Source organism: Heptranchias perlo, chromosome 25 (assembly GCF_035084215.1).
Source record: "Heptranchias perlo isolate sHepPer1 chromosome 25, sHepPer1.hap1, whole genome shotgun sequence".
NCBI lineage: Eukaryota > Metazoa > Chordata > Chondrichthyes > Hexanchiformes > Hexanchidae > Heptranchias > Heptranchias perlo.
The window spans coordinates 34,720,908-34,744,054 of NC_090349.1; the positions used below are offsets into that span (position 1 = coordinate 34,720,908).

Sequence of the window (23,147 nt, forward strand, 5' to 3'; positions counted from 1 at the left end):
TTGAATTCTCTACCCCAGAGGGCTGTGGATGCTGAATCGTTGAATATGTTCACAGCTGAGATAGATTTTTGGACTCTAGGTGAATCAAGGGATATGGAGATTGGGCAGGAAAATGGAGTTAAGGTCGAAGATCAGCCATGATCATATTGAATGGCAGAGCAAGCTCGAGGGACCGTATGGCCTACTCCTATTTCTTATGTTCTTAAAGCCTGGTGCATTTCCAGTAACCCTGGTTAAGCAAGTGATCAACTCTCAAAGATTTTGGTCTGAGCCAGAATCTCATTGTATCGGTGGCAAGAGCACTGCACATATTTTGTGCCAAAATCCAGTAGCCTTTGAACTCAAGCTAATAAGATTATTGGTTCTTTGAAGGACAGGTGGGTATTTTCTTTAACTCCAGTTCATACCAATGAGATGAAGTTTTGTGCAGCTTTTATTGCTTGACCATTGAGAAGAAATCATTTAATCAGTAAACTGGGCCTGCTTTAACACTGAAGTAAAGACAGGCATGTAATTGAGGCGAAGCATTGAGATCGCCAGGTCCCTGCTTCACAATACCGCAATCATCTGAAGGAACTAATGGGCTCCCATGTAAGGTCATCTCTCGTGTAACGTCCATTAGAGACCCGGTCGCAATTTGGATTAGTGCATTTTAGTTCACCGTGTTATGCTTATAAGCTGTATGTGGTCGTGAATTATCCAATTAACTTACTGTTTACAGCCCTGTTTGCAATTCTGCTTCAGGATACATGATTTTTAGCATGAAAGTATGATGTTTTAATGACGTAGGACAAACAGCAGCACTGGTTTATAATCAGCTGTGAATTTATAGTAAAACTTACTGCTTAGTAAATATTATGAAAATTGAGGTAAAGGAGAAAACAGGCAATGTTGAAAATCTGGGACAAAAACTCAGTATCTGATAAGTGCTACCCTTCCATCGGATTTGGTTAACGTAACTTTGTCTTAAAGTTATAAAATATTTTGATTTGTGTGAATGAAGCTCAACCAGTCTAGAAATTTACATGATTCATCCATTGCAGTCAATGATAAGTGGTACTGTAACTTCTGTTCCTGATTACTTTGTCAAAGTAGCTGATATAATTCCGTTACTTTTACAGAGCATGCTTAGTGATGGCCCAGTTACTGGAGGATAGTTTGTTCTGTGAGGAGTTCATTCAGCAGTGTCCAGCAGCGGTAGAGGTTCTGAATCTGGTGGCGCAGGAGTGCAGTCCTGGTATGTATTGCTGTTCCAACCTGCCATGAAATGCAGTGGAATCCCAGACTTTATATTTTTAGGAATGCACATCTCTTGCAATTATCCTTAGGATATCAAGGGCATTTAGCATAAAGCAGTTTAATGTCCTTACCAACTAATACAATATGCACAAAATTACTTGAGATTGAATAAACTCCTGAATGAAATCCAAGCAATGTAGGTCATAAATAAGAGATTACAAATTTGTAATGATGAACTGCTTGACCTTCGTTCTCCTGACTTAACATCTGAACACTGATCAATTTTGTCCTTGTAATTGCTCCTATTTATTCATGATTCTCTTTGTACTTTTATAATTTGAAATCATCTTTGATCCCCTTTAAAGATTGCTTGATTTACAGCCTCCTAAGTATAATTGTAATGGAGTTGCTGCTATTCATGTTTCACCATTTAATTGATAATCTCTTTTACCCTTTGGGGATTTTGTTGCATTTCTGCACCAAAGTTAAAATAACTGGTTTGGTTATAAGCAGAGGGCAGAGTACAATAACGAGGTCCTGCGGTGTCTTCGATGGGCCTGATTATGACAACTGACTATATGGTACTGTGCAGTCTGCACATGTTTGTGTCTTGTAGATGATTTTCCATTCCTTTTAAAAGGAAAATGTCCTCTTGTTTTCAGGTGAACGGCTGGTGGTGGTGGAGGCACAATGCGAGAGATTGCGGATGCTATACCGGGACTGTGCCCGTCCCCCTCCTCCCCCACTGCAGTCTGACAGGAGACAGGTAATAATGCTGCAAGGAACATGTAATAAAACCACATTATTACTCATCGTATTGCTCCAGTTCACTGAGGTGCACACATCACTCTATGGGGTTTTCACCACCGTATCATTTTCTTTGTTAGCTTCTACATCTGAGGAGATTCAAATGCGGTGTATGGTTAGCCAGCAAGAAGCATACCAGTAGGAGATGACCTCATCCAATTCCTACTGCCCTTTGGAATCCTTTGGCCCTTATCATTTGAATGAGCTTGGAGAGTGGATGCTCATCGTTGAAGTACCATTACTAGAAGGGATTACTGATTGCTGTCACAAAGCTTGAACAGTGAGAACTCAGTCAAATTTGAAGTATGAATCAGAGCAAATCAGTGAATTTTTTAAAAAATTGGCAACAAAAAAAAATCCAACTCTCCCCTGTAGCTTTATCTAATCTTAAATATACTTCATTACTTCATCCAGCTTGTCGTCGAGTGTTCAAGTTCCTTGCTTGGGTATCATTTAGTGTTGTGGAGTAAATAATAACAAATGGATGTTTGTTGGCAGGGTTAAAGGAACATTGTCAATTTTTTTAAAAAGTAGTTTGTTTTCAAGGAGGTTTGAAATTGAAAGTGGTGTTCCGCCTTTCTTCATTCATCCAGCCAAAAGAAATTACCTGGTGCCCATCTCGAGTCTTCCCTCCGGTACGAGCGTGCATGTTTTCTTCCCATCTTACTGCTGTGACGTTCCTAGCTGATCCAAGTGCAGGAGGGGGCTTGCCTCGGGGGACTTTCATCTACGCCACATCACAGATACCTGTGCAGGTAGGAGTCTGGCGGCAAACGAACAAAAGAGACACATGAATCTCACAAATTCTGTTGCAGTAACTGCAGCCACCTCTTGCCCTGACTCAGCAAGCTGGCAAAAGTCTTACTGTGCAATTACTGGGATGGGTGAGGAGAAAATGAACAAGTTGGCTGAAAACTGTTGACTCAACTGGGGCAAGTGACTGAGTAGGCAGCCTGAGAAGAGAAGAAAAATGAATGGAAATAAAAACCAAGTGCTGTACATTTATTGCAGGCCAATCAGCATCTAAAAGAGAGACAGTTTAATATTGGATGGGGCCTTTTTTTTTTAGCACTCAACCTCTGTTCTGATGATGAGTCCCACCTGAATGTTCACCTTTCTTTTTCAGATGTTGACTGACCTGCTGTGCGCTACTAGCATTTTCTGTTAGTTCAAGCACCCCCACGACTTGAACTTGCGCTGTTCCGATGACAAGGCAAATGGCCCCCACTTGGGAATTTGCACTAAGTTTCTCTGCAAACTGGCAACATTTCCCTGATATTGAAAACTTTGTAGTCAAGCACAATCTTCTAGCAGTCAAGCTCAAGCTAACTGCTTCTGCCATCTATGCAGTGAACTAGTCATGCACCCACCTGTCATCTTCCTATTATTCTTCCAAAGGCTTGTACAGTGGCATGGGAAAAGATAACTTAAAAGTACCTTCTTGTAAGACATTCAAAGCATCTATTCAAGGAATCTGAGACTTAAAGGAAAAGTAAAGTTGTTTCCTTAAATTAAAACCATATTTTACATTTGTCCTTCAGAAGTTGAGGCTCTTTTATTGGTATATACATGGATAATTGCCCTGTATAAACTGCCTTTATATGATTTCACTTTTTAAAATAATGTTACATTTAATGTTTTAATTAACAATGAAATGTTTTGGTTTTAAGTGCAACATTTTCAAGTATATATTCGTGTTACATCACCTTTTTTTGAAAAAAAAAATCTGCTTACGGTATATGTTTTTCCCCACTTAACTGTTAAATACTGTTAGGTGGTCAGATACTTATGGTTGATACTGTTTGTGTTCTTTTTCTAAGGCGCCATCGTTTTATTGGGAGTTAGAGATTGTTTCCTATGGAGACATGGATGATGATAGCGGCCCCATAGTGTCCTTTGGATTTGCTACAGAAGCTGAAAAAAGGGATGGAGCTTGGACAAACCCAGTTGGAACCTGTCTCTTCCACAAGTATGTGCTGATGTGCCAACTTACAGCTAATGATCAGAAATCAGGGAGGGGGGTGGTTTAACTGCAGTTTAGTTTTACTTGTCATCCCATAAAGATAAGCATAGTCTTAGTTTGTCACAAAGATCTGGCCATCACCAGTGGCTTTGAAACAAATGGGCCATTTTTATAAAACTTTTGTTTAATGTTAGACATACATTATTTCCATTGGTAGATAAATTGAAGACAGGCGGTTGCGGTTTCAAGGTAATCACTAGATATATAAAAGGGAGGTTAGAAGAAACATATTTTCATCCGAAGAGTTATGAAATGTGCAATGCTTTGCCACACAGGTGATCAATGCTAAATCAATTAGAGCACTCAAAAAGGTACTGGATGATTACTTAAAGAATATAAAAAGGCATGGGGCGAATGCAGAAAAATGGGATTCACTTTGGGAGAGAGCAGCAAATTTGGATTTTGTAAAAGCCCTTCCCTAACCAGAGATGGGTCAAACATTCTCCTGTGCTCAAATTTCTATTTCGATATAGCATTTCATCAGTTTACAGTGTTCCTTTTCCTGTCTTTCCTTCACACCCCCATCCATGCCACATTCTCTTTCCCTGATAGGTCACGGTGAGGAGTTGACCTATTTCTTGGCATTTACCAACAAACCCCTCAAGCCAGCTGCTGGGAAGAATGCAAAAGTAGTGTGGTGGTGACTCTGACTCATTGGGGGGGAAAAATATATTAACCTGGCAGCTGCTTGGTGCTTTCTCCCAATGCTGTGGCTGAGAACCTGAATTTTTCATGAGAGAATCTTGGAGTCGCATCTGCTTTATTTCTGTCTGTTGAGTCAATGCATTGGCACATCATTGTGTTGTACTCCTGTATTGCACTTTAGCCAGACAAATAGGCAGAACTGATGTTTGTAGGACAGCAAAAGATGCAACTGTTTCAGTTTATTTCTTTTTCTTTTTCTCTGCAGTAATGGGAGAGCAGTGCATTACAATGGATCCAGTCTGCTGCAGTGGAAAAGTGTTCGATTAGATGTCACCCTGTCACCTGGTAAATGGCAACAGTTTTGTGTGGATTGTTTAACTTCAATTACAGCTGCTAGTTTAATATATTTCAAAGTGGTCAAAATTGCAGAATCGTTTCAGTTTGCAACATTCTGTCACAGGATTTCATTTATTTTCCCTTGGCTTCTGTACATTACTACGCTTGCGAATTCTTCCCCCTCAGCCCATCCCTAGTAAAATTTTATAAGTTTAAAAAAACAAGTGGGTGCTTCAACATGCTGATGAATCTCAGTCTGCAAATGTTAATAAGCTTCGGCTGGGTAGAATGGGCCAATACGCTCTGGAATTTAGAAGAATAAAGGGTGATCTCATTGAAACATATAAGATTCCGAGAGGGCTTGACAGGGTAGATGCTGAGAGGCTGTTTCCCCTGGCTGGAGAGTCTAGAACTAGGGGCATAGTCTCAGGATAAGGGGTTGGCCATTTAGGACTGAGATGAGGAGTAATTTCTTCACTCAGAGGTTTGTGAATCTTTGGAATTCTCTACCCCAGAAGGCTGTGGATGCTCAGTCGTTGGGTATATTCAAGGCTGAGATCAATAGATTTTTGGACTCTAGGTGAATCAAGGGATATTACTTGGGGATTGGGCGGGAAAGTGAAGTTGAGGTCAAAGATCAGCCATGACCTTATTGAATGGTGGGGCAGGCTCGAGGGGCCGTCTGGCCTACTCCTGCTTTTTTTTCTTATGTCCTTACTTGAGTTTCGTTTTTATAATACCAGCTAAACCCCTCAAAGTTACATAGAAACATAGAAAATAGGAGCAAGAGTAGGCCATTCGGCCCTTCGGGCCTGCTCCGCCATTCAAAACGATCATGGCTGATCGTCTAATTCAGTACCCTGTTCCCGCTTTTTCCCCATATCCCTTGATCCCTTTAGCATTAATAAATATATCTATCTCCTTCTTGAATATATCTAATGACTTGGCCTCCACTGCCTTCTGTGGTAGAGAATTCCACAGGTTCACCACCCTCTGAGTGAAGAAATTTCTCCTCATCTCTGTTCTAAGTGGCATATCCTGTATGCTGAGACTGTGACCTCTGGTTCTGGACTCCCCTGCCATCGGCAACATCCTCCCTGCATCTAGTCTGTCTAGTCCTGTTAGAATTTTATATGTTTCGATGAGATCACCTCTCATTCTTCTAAACTCCAGTGAATATAGGTCTAGTCGACCCAATCTCTCCTCATACGTCAGTCCTGCCATCCCAGGAATCAGTCCGGTAAACCTTTGTTGCACCCCCTCCATGGCAAGGACATCCCTTCTCAGATAAGGAGACCAAAACTGCACACAATACTCCAGATATGATCTCACCAAGGCCCTGTATAACGCAGTAAGACATCCCTGCTCCTTCACTCAAATCCTCTTGCAACGAAGGCCAATATACCATTCGCCTTCCTAACTGCTTGCTGCACCTGAATGCTCGCTTTCAGCGACTGGTGTACAAGGACTCCCAGGTCTCGTTGCACCTCCCCTTTCCCAATTTATCACCATTCAGATAATATTCTGCCTTTCTGTTTTTACAACCAAAGTGGATAACCTCACATTTATCCATGTTATACTGCATCTGCCATGTCCTTGCCCACTCACCCAACTTGTCTAAATCACATTGGAGCCTCTGCATCCTCCTCACAGCTCACATTCCACCCCAGCTTTGTGTCGTCTGCAAACTTGGAAATGTTACATTTAGTTCCCTCATCCAAATCATTGATATATATTGTGAGTAGCTGGGGCCCAAGTACTGATCCCTACGGTACCCCACTAGCCATTGCCTGCCACCTGGAAAAAGACCTGTTTATTCCTACTCTCTATTTCCTGTCTGTCAACCAATTCTCAATCCATGCCAGTATATTCCCCCCAATCCCATGTGCTTTAATTTTGCACACTATCCTCTTGTGTGGGACCTTATCAAAAGCCTTCTGAAAATCCAAATACACCACATCCACTGGTTCTCCCCTATCTATTCTACTAGTTACATCCTCAAAAAACTCCAGTAGATTTGTTAAGCATGATTTCCCTTTCATAAACCCATGCTGACTTTGTCCAATCCTGTTAATGCCTTCCAAGTGTTCTGTTATCACATCCTTTATAATAGACTCTAGCATTTTCCCCACTACTGATGTTGGGCTAACGGGTCTGTAATTCCCTGTTTTTTTCTCTCCCTCCTTTTTTAAATAGTGGGGTTACATTTGCCACCCTCCAATCTGTAGGAACTGTTCCAGAGTCTATAGAATTTCAGAAGATGATCACCAATGCATGAACTATTTCCAGGGCCACCTCAATCTTGTTATCCAGATGATCTTCATAAATCTCACACTGACTTTCGCAGTTATAGTTTGTGAGATTATCTGAATCTTCACCTATATTACCTAAGAGTATGCTGTAAACACATATATCCTCTTAAAATTTACATGACCAATAAATTGTTAATTCATTTAACTGTCATAGTGGAACCAAAAACAACCCAGATATGACTTGTCTAGGAATTTATATGTACAGTCCTTCCCACTTATCTCGAGCCCATTTATGTCAACAACAAAGTTCAAGTCCCAATCCGTTCTGGTACATTTAAACAAAAAACTTGCCGATTTATGTCGACGTCAACATAAACTTTGGCTCGTTTAAGTCAACAATTTTTTTCAAAATATCCCTAACAGCGTTAAAAGCTTATGTTGCTTACTGCTTATGTCGACACCCAACCTGGACTGGCAAACTCTTTCATCCTCTGGTGTGCAGTTTGATTGACTCTTGCAAGTGCTACTAAGAGATCTCTTTCCCTCAATATCAATTAGCAAAAAAGTAAGCAGTCTGATTTATTTATTCAAACCCTGTTAGGTTTTCAAATTATCACCACTTTTCTGATCTTCCAGTGCGATTTCCTGGCACTCGGTCTGTAATAGCAAACTGCCGGGTCAGTTTCACATCAATTTGAAGGGAACTGCTTATATGGAACAGTTAGCTTTAGCTAGGATCAGCATACTTCCTGCTTAGTATGGCTGTTTTTCACCAGATAAACTTGCTCAGCCGTAAACAGAGCTGCAACCATCTTCACTTTTTATTAAAGACCATTAAATGCATTGATTAAAACAGTTGCACATTATATATTTTTTTCATGCTTGACTTCTTTTCCTCCTGCTCTAGGCGATGTGGCAGGTATTGGTTGGGAGAGAAGTGACGGAACCCCTCCACCACCGGGACAGCCATCAAAGGGCAGGGTGTATTTCACATATTGTGGTCAGCGACTGAGCCCATTCCTAGAGGATGTGTCTGGTGGAATGTGGCCAGTTGTTCACATTCAGAAAAAGGTAATTTCTTAGCCTCATTTATCACTCGTTCTTACACTGATAATTTGCAGCACATAAGTTAGATGGTGATGAGTTGAAAGTTCGTATTGTTCACTCCTCTATTGAAGGTGGACTGAGATCGCCAAAATGTATTTCACCTTGAAGCTCATGATCCAAATCATGACCTTGCTACTCTTCCACATGCTTTTATGGAAATTGAGCTATCACCGGAGAGATCCTTACAAACATATGACATTCAGGAATATTGGAGCTGCAGTTTGCAGCAAAAGCAGCATGAAGTAACAGCTCACCCCTAACATGGAGTACACAGAATCTGCACATGGCACTAATGGCAACTCGTCTGTCGTTCTGGCAGTTTATAAAGATGGGTGCTTGTTACTTTAGACTGTATTGTTCAGATTTTTTGTGTATAATTGGTGCATGTTGAAAGTTAGTATTGTAGGTTTCCCCCTATTGAAGGTGGGTTGAGGTTGCCATAACCTATTTTGCTTTGAAGCCATAAGACTAACCAAGCTACCGTTGGCCATTTCATTTTGCTACGGTCTGGAGATTCTCTCTTACCGCTCAACTGCAAGAGAGATGAAGAATTCCACCTCTGTCTGCTCCTTTGGAGACAATAGCCCTGGGTTTTTTCTGTTTTTTGCCTCTCCCTGGGTGTGATGGCGGTGGGGGGGGGGGGGGGGTGGGGGGAGGTTGGTGGAGGAAAGAAGTATTTAGCCGTGGTGGTCCGACCATCATGGTGTGGGACAGGTTTGATGGACCAGCTGGTCTATTCCTGCCTGTCAATTTCGTACGCTCATATATGTGTCCTGCAAAGCTTTTGCCTGACCTGTAGACATTTGGCAGATCAGTGTCGCAGGAATCAAGTGCTCATATTTCATTTGTAAGAGTCTTGGTCAGGGGCTGCCCATTATATTGGCTGTTCTGTGCCATACGTGTGCCGTGATTAGCTAATCATCTGAACAGCTTATAACCATTCTTAAAAACTGCATGGCTACAACTGTCCAATCTTTTTGCTGCAGAGATTTGTGACGGAGATGTTTGTGCTTTAATTTTTTTTAGCCTTCATTGGGTCCTTTGTTAATTACATCACTGAAAGAGTTAAACAAAAATTTTAATATTTTGTTTGAGGAATAGTATTAATATTTTAAACAAGTGCCAAGATCTTTTTTACTTTTTCTTCAAAGATGATTGTTGCTGGTTTGAAGAGGGAGGGTGAATAAAACAAGTGTTGTGGATACAGCACATGTAAGAGATAAGCTGATTTTTGTGATGCACTGTTTTATACACAATTCATGAGTGTTTAGATAAACATGAGTAGTGATAATTCCTTACTGAGGGAGTGCTGCACTGTCAGAGGTCCCGTCTTTTGGATGAGATGTTAAACCGAAGCCCTGTCTGCCCACTCAGGTGAACGTAAAAGATCACATGGCACTATTTTGAAGGAGATGAGGAGTTCTCCTCTGTGTCCTGGCCAATATTTATCCCTCAACCAACACCACCAAAACAGATTATGTGGTCATTATCACATTGGTATTTGTGGGACCATGCTTTGTGCAAATTGGCTGCAGCATTTCCTCCATTACAACAGTGACTACAAAATACTTCATTGGCTGTAAAGCGCTTTAGACGTCCTGAGGTCATGAAAGGCGCTATATAAGTGCAAGTCTTTTTTCTTCACTTTTAGTTGTTCTGTATTCTCAATTTTAAGAGGGAGAGGATATTTGGAGATACTCTGGTGTCAGTCTCTCTGAATTCCATAGTGGAGGACCCATACTTTACCAAATTAGCCCATATTAAGAGATAAAAATAATCCATTTGTTCTCCCTTATTTAGTCTTGTTATTTCTAATCATATAGAGCAAATTTTGAACTCCCAAATGCTTGTTTCTATCTGCTTGTTTTTAATAGAATACCAAAGTTCGTGCAAACTTTGGATGTCGTCCTTTTGCTTATGCAGAAGGTCAGGCACATCGAAATGCAGCAGATCTATGCGTTGATCTGGCCGAGGAAATCAGTGCCAACTTTGAGGCTTTGCCATTCGCCATGGCCTCCGACAGTGACAATGACGCCGGTGCTAGTGTGGCGTCAGATACTGGGTCCCATGGACCACCCTGTCGAATTGCAGCAACTGCTGCAGCACAACAACGTAAGTAGTATTTCCCTTTTAAAGACATTTGACTGCATGTTCGTGTTAAATTATTGGGTGTTTACTCTAGACTTTTGGCTTCCATATTTTAGACTATTCACATAGGTGAGTCCCAACTTCCTATGACCTAGAGACTATTTTCTGTACCCCTGATATCTAGGTAAGCTTTTGATAATGTACTCGAGATAATGTACAAAAAACCCATTTGCTAATTACTTTAGTTACCAGAAATATTCTGTGCCTCTCCCATCTCTGAAAAATGGCAGGGCATCATATCAGACCTTGTTTCAGACTTTGACTATCAAGTGACTGTCCCAGCCAATATTTATCCTTCAAGCAAAGAAGTAATGCTAAACGTTTATAAAACATTAGGCCCCAGCTGGAGTATTGTGGCCAATTCTGGGCACATCATTTTAGGATAGATGTCAAGGCCTTAGAGAAGGTGCAGAGGAGATTTACTGGAATGGTACCAGGGATGAAAAACTTCAGATATGTGGAGAGACTGGAGAAACTGGGGTTCTCCTTAGAACAGCGACGGTTAAGAGGAGATTTGATAGAGGTGTTCAAAATCATGAAGGGTTTTGATAGAGTCAATAAGGAGAAACTGTTTGAAGTGGCTGAAGGGTTGGTAACCAGAGGACACAGATTTAAGGTAATAGGCAAAAGAACCAAAGGCGACATGAGGAAATAAATTTTTGAGCATCAAGTTATGATCTGGAATGCACTGCCTGAAGGGGTATTGAAAGCTGATTCAACAATAACTTTCAAAAGGGAATTGGATAAATACTTGAAGTGGGGAAAGAGCAGGGTTAGCTCTTTCAATGAGCAGGCACGATGGGCCAAATGGCCTCCTTCTGTGCTGTATATCATTCTATGATTCTGTGAACTAACATCGCTAAAACAGATTATCTAGTCACTATCACATTGCTGTTTGTGTTGACCTTGCTGTGTGCAAATTGGCTGCCGCGTTTCCTACATCACAACAGTGACTGCACTTCAAAATTACTTTATTGGCTGTAAAGGTCGTGAAAGGCACAATATAAATGCAAGTTTTTTTTCTTAACAGATAAACAAATAAAAGAAAGATAATGTATATTTACAGTCAAAATTATATTAGCTCATTCCTCAAAAGGAAAAGAATAAAAACTTACAATTCTTTAGAATTAACATTTTTATATACACAGAAATTCTATTGTATTTTTGACCACTGTGTGGGCTACGCTAGACTTTCTGAACACTTGAAGGTTCCAAAGAAATTCTGTCTGATTTGAATAATTGAAGTTAAATACCTGTAAATAGTTGCTGGGAATTCTTAGATTAAACAACTGACAGCAACTTTTTAAGTTTGAACTGTCAGTTCTACACGTAACTGAACCAAACACACAGCATTGTTTATGTTTGAATTATATGGCTTGATTTCTTTCTCAAGCCTGTAACCTTGGAGATGATGATAAAACCTCACAACATTTATATTAATTTAGTTGGGGCAGTTGACCTCAATTATAGTTGTTTTTAAAACTCTTACGTATTGTGACTGGACTTAAAGGGACTGCCACTAAGCCAAAACTTGATGGTAAATGCTTGTTTTTTGTCATGGTTCTGTTCCCCTTAGCACAGATGGAGTTCTGGGTGAATGCTTTTCTTAGGGAGCTAATCTTTGTGACCTGTTTGTTTTTAAAAGCTTGATTGTAGGAGAAAGGGAAGACTAAGGAAGATAAGGTGTTCCAAGTTTTGAGGTCCTGGGAAAGAGTAAGTTAGAGAAAGAGGATGTGTGATGAGCCTTGTTTTCAACACATTGAGGATGCGGTGAGGGGGGAGAGCATGGAGGGCAATGTATTTGTAGCTTAGGAGAAGCAAGAAAGGAAAATTTCAGAGGAGCAGTGACCAAAATAGTTGAAAAGGGTTAGTTTGGACAGAGAGAGGCTGAAGGTGAGAGGGATTATCTAATTGATGACTGTCAATGGGGTAACATTGAGTGGCATGGGAACAAACATTTTGGAAGATCTTAAGGTCATTTGTGGGTAGGAGGATGAGCAGGAAACGTGTCTAATGTGACATCTTTTATTTTGTGACAGAATATGACAGTGATGCCTCTTGCCATTACAAAGTGGAATTGAGCTATGAAAACTTCTTGATATCTGGTCCATACTCTCATCCACCACCAGTAGCTGATGATGAAAGCGATGACGATGAAGATGATGACATCCCAAGGGTAGGTGATAAGACAACTTCAAGTTAACAAGGAATTAGCTGTTTATTTTCTTTTTCTTCCCATTGGAGGTATTCAGATGTTCTTTGATTTAGTTCTGTTCTCTTCCCCTCACCCTATCCCTGACCTGGAAGAAATCTCAACATCGGTTCAGAGTTTATAACCAATGATCCGAAATATCTGCAATGGCTACATTGGTGATGGCCACCATACGTTAGACCGTTGTGCTCCCTGATCCTCCAGTGGCAAATTTACGCCACGTGTTCCTGGGGAACTAATTAGAATATGCACAGGTAGCCAATACATGACCAATGTATTGGTCCTGCTGCCAAAGAGATCTCGCACCAGAGGATGAAGGACCAGAAGAAAAACCACCTTTACTGGTTTATTTAACAACAACCAGCAGAACTATACAAGACAATTGAAATTCTAGTTAAGCTGTCATGTTGGACTAAGATTTTACTGTACTCACCCTTTCATTATTTTCACTTTAATACTTGGTATGTACATGAAGTTTTAATGGCAGATCACATCACCTGAGATAGTCACTGACTTTTTGAATATGTAAAAGATAGATTCGGAGAGATTCTGATTTTCTGCATACGCAGATGCAAGATGCTGTGATTTTAAGCAGGCAGCACACAGTCTCACCGTTTTTTTTCACACCCTCTCGATAGAAGAAGTAATCCATATACAGTGCGAGTATTTGTGTGTATTTCAATCATGGCAACTAACAAATACAGTTGCAATCGAGATTGGTAAACCCTCCATGCATCGCCTTGGGACTCTCACTCACAAATGACAGTAGCCATGTCCCATTGGAATTTGCCTTCTCTCTCATTAAATTTAATTAATTCTCACTCTTGTTATCTTCATATTGTTAAAATTAATAGTTTTGTAACTGGTACATCAATTTACTTTTTTTCCCCCTTTTGCTACGGCCCTAAAACAACTTCCTTCGTGAAATATAAGTCCATAAGTCACGCTGCTACTCGGCCTTCAGTGCCATTACTTTTCAGTCTTAAGTGGCAGCAGTATGAAGAATGGCTTAAATGCTGCTAATTTAAGATCACCACTGATTTTAATGGGGACGGGGCTATTACTACCTTCTAGTTGTTTTCGGTGAGGGGTAATGGTTGAGCGGCGCAAAAGTCCCAGCAAATTATGGTGTGGCATATGTAATGGCATAAGTCACTTGTGCCATAATTCTTTTGGAATTTCTGCACCATAATAATGGCATATGCCATAGATACACCATTACTATGGCACATGTGTTCAGCAAGTTCAGGCCCATCATAAACGCAAGTCCCAATGATTAGCATTAGTCATGTAACAATCCGTAAAGAACCATATTGCTCTCCGAAATGTATCTTTTACTTAATTTTTTCATGTGATCTAACCATAAATGATTATGAAGACCTGTGGCATAGAATTTAAATCTTTCTTTATCATTCATGAGTTATCAGGTCAGCCCACTCATGAGGTGTAAATTCTGTCTCATGGATTTCCTTAAGTTATTTTGTGTAGTATATTCTAGCTTGTGCGCTTTCTTTATTATGGGACTTTGAGGAATGGGCACAAATTTATTTTAAAAATACTTGCCAAAGAAAGGAGAAAAATTAGCAAATTTTAATTTTAAACAGGAGAGATTGAAGCATTTTTTTTGTTTATTTTTATTTTCTACTCCATTATTTGTAGGATGCTGTTTGGCAAACTGGCAGAGGCTGGTTTCTGTGATTTCTTACATTGTCCTTCCACAGGAGGATCATTATGCACTTTTAGTCAAAGCCTGGGAAACCAAAGTCTTCCCTACAATTCGCAGACGATTCCGGAATGAAGCAGAAAGAAAATCTGGATTAGATCAGATAAAGGGTGCACTGCAGCTTGGTAGGTTCCGAGCAATCTAGTGTGATGAATGAATAACCGTAGCTTGTTAAAGAAGTGAATTCTGTTTAATTACCACATGCTCCTATTTTGAAGGCAGATCTCTGAACACTTATTGGGTGTCTCCATTGCTCCTTTTGTTTTTGTACTGTTTATCATAAGCAGCCTGTGAGCAGGCATTTTCTGTAGAATTACCTTTTCAGTGACAGCATGTAGCTCTTCTCCATTGGCAATAATTGACGATAAAAGGAGTGTGAGTTGCAGTTAGCGTTGCTGAGCAGTTGATTGCATTCACATCGCCTGCTCACCGCTGCCTATGCTCAGCTGGTTTAAAGTGCCAAATGTAGGAACAAGGGGCGGCTGAATATAAAATTGCTGGACTATAACTTGGTGTTGTAAAATTGTTTACAATTGTCAACCCCAGTCCATCACCGGCATCTCCACATCATGAATATAGACTCAATGTAGAGATTTCTGAAAGAAATATTTGGATTTATACAACACCGTATTACATAACTCAGAAATGTCTCAAAGGACTTTGCATGCAATTACTTACTTTGGAGGGCCATTTTGCACACAAGAACCCACAATCAGTAATAAGATAAATGCCCAATTAATCTGTTTTTGGTAGTATTGCTGGAGGGAGCAGTGTTGGCTTGGACACCGGGAAAGTCCCTGCTCCTCATCTAAACATCCAGAACTGCAAGACGAGACTTCGCGTCTCCTCTAAAGGGCGGTATGACAAAAATGAAACATTTTTATCTATATTGTGTTTGATTTTTTTTCTTTGTCGTGGTATAATGTTAAAAACAGGTTCATTCTCGGAAAATAGCTCAATTTATTTTGACGTGCAGTCACTCCAGGACAAATGTTATGTCTGTGATAGGAGTGGTGGGGGAGGGGGAGGGTGGAAGGTATTCAATTCAAATACAAGAGCTCTATGGTTTTCTTTGAATATATATTTGATTATCAGCTCAATTTGAGTTTGATATATATATTTAAAGTTTGCTTGTCCTGGCCAGAATTTTGAAAGTATATCCCAGCTTGTTTTGTTTAAGTAGTCCGCCTGAAACCAGCAGTGAGAAAGAGATTAGCTAGAGAGACTCTGTCAGCAGCGAACTGCCACATCAGATTAAGTCAATTATGTCAGCAACCTTGTGCCTGATCCAGTTCACATTGAAGCACAGTACATCAGATAGGATTATTATTTTCTATCTTCCAAGGAGGGATAGTTAAGCCTGTAAGTACTGTAAACCCAGTGTGTTATTGAAACTATGTACAGTTAAATCCATTTGGCATTTTATAGCATAAACCAAGGTCCAGTTTATTCTGGCACCTTCCATCGTTGAGGAGGATCACATGCAGACATGTGATATAATCAGTAAGCTGATATACAGTACGAAGGTTTTTTTGTTTGACCCCTGGGCTTGCTACAAATGAGCTAGGTACTGAGCAGGTAGAAACTTCATCTGGTGCATAGGGAGCCAGGGACTTGCCTTCGGGAATGGTCTGAGATGCTGAACCCAAGGAAAATATCTGAAGTAAAAATCCAAAAGTTTAATAATGGTGGCAGCACAGAGTATTCAACTTTTTAAATTTGAAGTTGAGCAGTAGCAAACAGCAGTAGTTAAAAATGTCTGAGGATTCAAAGACATAGTTGAAATTAGCCTGTTTGGCTGCAGAGGAAAATAGCTCAATTTATTTTGATATGCAGTCATTCCAGGACAAATGTGCGTCAACCAGAAGTGCTAAAATTCAGAGGAGAAGGAACATCACAAATCCAAGACTGATGATTAGGAATGGCAGTCCTGATTTCAGGGGGAGGAACAGAAGAAAAGGCAACAATAGCAGAGGCTCTATACAAACATAAGGCAAAAGAAAAGGAGAGACAGCACTGATATACTTGCATTTAGAAACTGCAATATCACTAATGCTCATGGCACTTAAAAAATTCTAGCCCTATCATCTGGAAAAAAAAATTCCCCAAGAGAGATTACCCACATAATTGCAAAATCAATGGACCAGTTTATCCCAAAGAACAATAGCTGCCAAAAGTCTGAGTAAACCCAGTAAGGTCCACAGCAATCGCTTGGCCAGATGACTGAATTGGTCCCTTCCATTTTGGATTATGACTGACCTTGTCAATCTCTTGGTAAATGGGGTTCAATGCTTGAATTTATCTCCAATAAAAAAACATTTAACCTCTTTAGCCGAGGCATTGAGTTGTGTAACCTCACTGGAGTTAAGACAATTATTCAGATGCCCATACAATCTAATTGCCAGTAGCCCTGAGGATTATGTATCTCAATTTTTCTTTCATGGTACTCACTGTCCAGAATGGTGTGTCTGATATTGTTTCAGTCTTGGATGCCAGTTGTGATGTCAAAGGCTTCATAATTCAGTACCAGACTAGTATTCACACAGCTAGCCTGTACTAAATTTGAACTGTCTCACTTAGCATTGAAGCCAAAAATGTGAACTTGTATAGACCCATTTGTTGATGCCTGAACAACACTGATAAATCTTAGCTTTGGAATGGTAGGTCTGTGCAAGGAAACATTAAAGCCAATTTTTTTCCTACAAAGTAAGATTTTTTTTTTTAAATTCCCCCTAACTATAGTGAATATATACTTGCATTGAAATTATTCCCTCTGTACTTGTAATTTTAATCTTGTATCATTGTTCAGGTGTGACATGGAAGTTATGTTATAATCTTCAAATGGATAATTGGTTTTAAATAGGTATGGTAGATATTGCTCGTCAGACTGTGGAGTTTTTGTATGAAGAGAATGGTGGCATACCCAGAGATCTCTATCTCCCAACCATTGAGGACATTAAAGATGAAGCCAATAAATTCACAACGGATAAAGTTCGCAAAGGTAATTTTTTTTTCCCTTAGCACCAAGTATAATAGATTTGTTCTTGTAGTTCAATTCTCTGCATTTCCCCAGATCGCATTAAAGTAAATCATTTACTTATGAAGTAGGTTCAGTTCCCATTCCAGGCTGTCTGTTCATTCTGCCTACTTCATGGTTGTTCCCATGAAGCACTTGGATTCTGTTTTAACAAACAGAATTGCTTTCAACAGTAAATGCAGTCAGAGGCAACAAAGTCCTCCTCAGGAGGTAGTTTCACCGTGTGCATTCAAAGATAGTGTGCAGCAGGGGAAAAGCTAAATGACTGCTGCCAGCAGGAGTTGTTGGTCCATAATAGTGATTCTGAACATCAGTGGCCTAGACCAACTGTGCTTTTGCCATTGTCGGCCTGTACAGACCGTCAGCTGACATTGATTAACTTGGGTTTCAGAGGGTCCAGAGGCTACTGCATTAATGTGCACCTGACCTCTTGGTGGGTGAGAGGATTTGTTCTAATACCAGTATCACTGTCTCGTGTATAATAATGGTTTGTTTTGTCTGGCTACAGGCCTGACCGTGGTGATCCGGTATCCGGACAGTAATAATCTCAACAGCAGCACTGGTGGCACTGCTTTACCAAAGTTTGCCATCCGAGGAATGATGAAAACTTTTGGCTTGAATGGAGTTGTTCTTGATGTTGATACGGTAGGTGAAAAAAATGCATTAGATGAGATTGTCTCTAAATGAAAAAATTTGCATTGGCTATTCAGTGTAGTGGCATGCAGAAACAAGATGTTGCACCTTTTGAGGGGAGGAGAGAAGAGAAATGGAGGAAGTTCTAATTGGGATGTCTTGCCACAGAATTGGTAGAAGGCATGGTTTGGCTCCATGCCTTCCTAGATGAGGAAGATGTGAGGTGTTGAGAAAAAGGAGAAGGTGGGAGCAGAGGTGTCCTTGTTGCATAAAGGTCAGAAAATGTTGCACGCCTGCAATCATTCTTCTCCTCTTTCCCACCCCCAGTGATGCCAATCATCATTGCCTGAAAATAAATGAAATGCATTTGACAGCAGGTTCAAGTGTCAGCTGCTGCTATTTCAGTTGTGACTCAGAAGGGATGTCTGATATGAAGCTGAACGGAAGAATGTAAGAAAATGACATTGTAATATTGTAAATAGCCATTCCTGTCCCGGTGTATTTAAGAACTGCACCAGTAATATCTACCGGTAGGGATTGAGCACGTCATTTTTTTAATATAAAAGCTCCGATTCTTCACAACAGAATTTGGAATCTTCACTTTTTCCAGTTTTATGACCATTCAAGGTTTTGGGCAACTCCAGTATGGAGCAGTTGAGAGGAGCCCAAATAAATTTGGCTGTTTCTATTTACCAACATGAATGCCAAACCTTTCCCCTGGAGTAATGCTGGGGCTACTTTCATACACTATTTAGACCAGTTTATCAATTGTTTCAGAACCCTCAAATAATCAACTTACAGCACTGAAGTTAATGGGGAAACCAAATCACATCCCCCTGAACAGTGCCTCTTGCTGTTTTTTCCCCTGCAGTTCTATGCATAATGACTACCCTGGAGTCTAATTGCACTCTTGTTGCTGTTACAAACATTACGACTGCCTTTATTGTCCGTGTAAAACACACTATCCTCTCATTTTTCCCTATTTAGGTAAATGAATTGGTTCAGGTGGAGACATACTTGCGAAGCGAAGGTGTGCTGGTTCGTTATTGGTATCCAATTGACATGCTGGAGCGTCCTCCCACAGGATACAGACGCACAGCTGCTTATGGACTAGTCACCCTGGACAATACGAACATCCAGATTCACAGGCAAGATATTTCAGTATAAAGCATCAATGTTTGTAATGTAAAATGGAATTTAAAGAACTGAATCCAATGTCGTCATTCTGAGATCAGAGGTTATTCCTTACAATCAGGACCCGCCCCCACTGAATACCCCTTGAAACACTAGTTAAGACGAGTTGGTGGCTTCAATGAAGAGGAAATTTCCTAGGTTAAATCCAAGGAATGATATGTACTTACCCAACATAAATTTAAGATTTCTTTTTGTACTTATATAGTTTCACAACAAATGTTGATCAATTTTGAAGCAAGTCAAATGGTCACCAGGACTGAAAGGAAGGAGGAGGTTTGCAGTTGCCTGTAAACAGACAGTAAAGCCCTCATCTTATTGCTATCATTAACATTGGCCTCACTCTCCTAATGTAACTCCTTCTTTCCCAGGACCTCAAAACTGTGGCACATTATTAGCGATAATCCATCCTGTTTTTAACTTGGCAGTCCAGTATTTTAAATAAAAATTGGACAGTAAAAGTCTGGTTTACAATTGCTGTATTAAGCACCTTGCACAGGTTGAGTGAGCCTATTTTGCCCATGCACACAGTTCTTTAAATGCCCTGCACCTGTTCAATTCTAATCTAGGCAAAAAGCAGCCTATGTTCTTCGCTCACTCTGCCTCCCTTTCCTCCTGCAGTCAACAAGCTTTTAAAACTGAAACTTGGTGTTATCGATTAACTAATTCTTAATTTATTTTGCCTTCTCAACTATTTTTAATCTCTATGTTGAGCTTTGGTGCTTCACTGTAGTTTCTCAATTTAAAAAAAGAGGTGTACTGCAAAGGACTCAGTCCAGATATTTGCTCTTATAAAGTGGAGGAAGTTGTTGGTGACCTTGTAAAACAAGAATGCTTTTTGGGTTTTTTTAGCCAATTTTCACACCTATCCTCCTTTCCTGAAGACATGAATTAGTTGCATAAGCACTGGGCACCTTCCAGTTCGTCCCCCAAAAGTCCATTAAGTGTGGTCTTTGGTAAGGTGGGTCAGTAGGCTTTTCCACTACATGTCATCACAGCTAAGTATTATCCTGTCCTAGCCCACTGTTCACACCTGCAGAGATTCCTGAATAGCAATCAGGAGAGGGGACCGGGACAGTTTTTTTTTCCCACCTTCCCAAACTCAGGGCTGCTAAAGCCAATTGAGGCTCCCCTATTTCTACCCTGGATGCTCAGCCAACTCAACACATTGACACTTGAACCTGGCACCTTCCTGGTCTGTATGCATCAACTACTCACTGCTGAAATCACTGAGCTTTGGATGAATACAATTGTTAAGATCTGTGAGGAGAGGGAGAGAAATATTTACAGTTCATGAGAGTAAGTGCACACCATTCCTTGTTCTTGACCCTGCACTGAAGTTCATTGTTGGTAGCAGGATGATTACCTGAAGTAGTGCTTGAAGTCTGATTCCTTTCATTGTCCAAATTTGAGTAACTCTTCCTTATCTGTTTCCCTTATTGATGTCATCAGTGCTCTGTTAATTACTTGAACATAAACCAGGTTGATAATTTTTTTTTTAAAGTGGCCCTAGTAAAGAGGAGAGACTTGTGTGTGTGTTCTGACAGTTGAAATGTGATCATCATAAAGTGACACCACCAAAGAGGAATAAAATATTTAGATTTTTTCATAATATCTTTAAACAATTTTGTAAAGAGCAGTTACTTCTTCAAAAAAAAGGCTCTACAATGTCCTTATTCTCAATGATTGTCCAAAATAAACTAGACTTTTTTTCTGAGATTTCTATTGATGAAAATCACATCTTCATGTTTGAAGCTCGAGCCTGTGACTGTTTTTGACATTTTGCCTTATTTTCCCATCTTCCCCCTGACATACAGATACAGGCGCACACTCTTGGTTCATTGAATGCAGTGAGCAAAATGGGGATGAGATAGGAAATGCTGAGACCAAGTGCCCAAATATGACGTTTCCATGCTTCAGTCTCTGAAATGTGGTGTGAATGTGACTTAGATTGAAAGGACTTACACAGTGAAAATTGAAAACTTTTCTCCTCAACCCCTAAATCCCCTTCCAATTAAGTAGCTGATAATTGTGGGGGAGGGAGTGTAATTTGTATAATTGATTAGGCTATTATAAGGCTTTATGATTGGTCCTGATTTTTTCCAATTCCCTTTGGTGTATTTTCACCTCCGTACTATTGCTTACAGAGAGTTGCTGCGCTGTGAGGCTTCTCTGGCCAGACTATACTGCCGTATGGCATTGCTGAACATCTTCGCCCCCAAATCTCCGCACACTTTCACCCGGCTGTTCCACATCCCTGCAGTGCGTGACATCACGCTGGAGCACCTGCAGCTATTGTCCAATCAGCTTCTGGCCCCACCACTATCAGGTTGGTGACGACAAACTGATGTGAAGTTGAAAAATAAACTACTTGTATATTTTCAAGCAATCTTGAAATAACTGTAGCCGGATGTTCAGAATCCATGTCCGCCCAGTTGCAGCAAGTTGAAAAGGAGAGAAACTTTCACTCAGCTTTTGATTGTGAAAAATTGTTAAAAATGTTATAAACTGGGTCTCCAGTGGCTTAATAGGGAAATGCACTATGTGGTATGGCAAGGAACCATACACACCACGAAAGTTCCAGGTTCAGTGTCCAATCAGTGCTGAGTTAGCTAATCTTAACCAAGGCAGTTTTCGGAGCATTGTAAGTATCCTCAGTGACCATGCCCAAAAGTATGCACGTGAACGCTCGGTGCAAGGTCAAGCTTGGTTGTAATGCCCAGTGTGGTCATACATCTTGCCAACACTCAGTCTAGGCTGACACATGATGAATGTTTCCTGGAGTGAGGTACCAGAGGGCTGCTGTACCCCAGCATGAGTTGCCACTTTCATAAAATGAGAAGAAAATTGGGAGAAGAGGGAAGAATTTTTTTTAAAATTACAAACAGAATTATGAACAGAGGCAGAGTGTAGACTGAAATTATCATGTACTTTTAAGCATTACTTTAACCTCTTGAAAGCTACATCCATTTTTTTAAACTAACATTCATTTTACTCAAGATTAATGCAAATTAAGAAATACATGTTCTATCTATTTTCTCCAATTTCATGTCCTAACTACTCAAGATATTTACAGAACATCTTTGTTTCATATGTTGTACAATGGGAAACATGCATGTTTGGAAAGCAGAAGAGGCCCAGCAATGTACTGGATCAGTGTGACTATGGGCTTACTGGTGGTAGCTCATGGGTTCCACCCCTGGTTTGCACATAATAAACTATAAACTATCCCTAGAATACAACATCATGAAGATCTGATAGGGCAGATGCTGGCTATTTACACATCAGGAGTGAATGGAGAGGAGGGGGGGTGGCAGTGCAGCGCGCGCGCACACACACACACACACACACACACACACACACTGTGTTGCTTGGTAACTAATGTGTGAGCCATCTATCTGCTGCTGTTCATCTCCTAGCAGTTGTTTACCAAGCAACACAACAGAAGGCATGAATTTACCTTGTTTGGTTCTCCTGGCTGTGGAATGATGCTTGGGGAACTCAAAAATTGGGGAAAGGGGAAAATAGATTTTTTTTTTAAAAAGCTGCTGACCCAAAAAATAAATAATTTATGGCTCAGTTTAGTAAAATGTAGAAGGCAAAAATCCAGTTTTATCCTTTTCTAGCTCTTTGAATAAGGAGTGTTTCCTAGGCAACAATCTTCACCTTTGCCTGCAGTTTTGCTTTTAATCCTTTCAGTGCTGAATGTTAAGAATGTGCTGATATTTTCTGTTTGGATTCTTTTTGATAGTGTGACCCTTATAATGAGGCAACAGCCATAATTCCTGTCAACA

General features: G+C 40.3%; 1 protein-coding gene across 3 annotated transcripts in view; it reads left to right on the top strand.

Moving 5' to 3' along the window:
• Nucleotides 1–23,147, top strand: part of LOC137342201 (probable E3 ubiquitin-protein ligase HECTD4) — a 212,408-nt gene that overhangs the window by 144,735 nt on the left and 44,526 nt on the right. For all 3 annotated transcript variants that reach the window (XM_068005963.1, XM_068005965.1, XM_068005964.1), the window contains exons 44-56: nt 1,122–1,237; nt 1,902–2,005; nt 2,640–2,801; nt 3,867–4,015; nt 4,980–5,059; nt 8,210–8,373; nt 10,284–10,521; nt 12,597–12,733; nt 14,491–14,617; nt 17,356–17,493; nt 18,038–18,174; nt 19,150–19,310; nt 21,501–21,682. In XM_068005963.1, the coding sequence (XP_067862064.1) occupies nt 1,122–1,237; nt 1,902–2,005; nt 2,640–2,801; nt 3,867–4,015; nt 4,980–5,059; nt 8,210–8,373; nt 10,284–10,521; nt 12,597–12,733; nt 14,491–14,617; nt 17,356–17,493; nt 18,038–18,174; nt 19,150–19,310; nt 21,501–21,682 (1,895 nt within the window). The remainder of the gene's footprint in view (nt 1–1,121; nt 1,238–1,901; nt 2,006–2,639; nt 2,802–3,866; nt 4,016–4,979; nt 5,060–8,209; nt 8,374–10,283; nt 10,522–12,596; nt 12,734–14,490; nt 14,618–17,355; nt 17,494–18,037; nt 18,175–19,149; nt 19,311–21,500; nt 21,683–23,147) is intronic.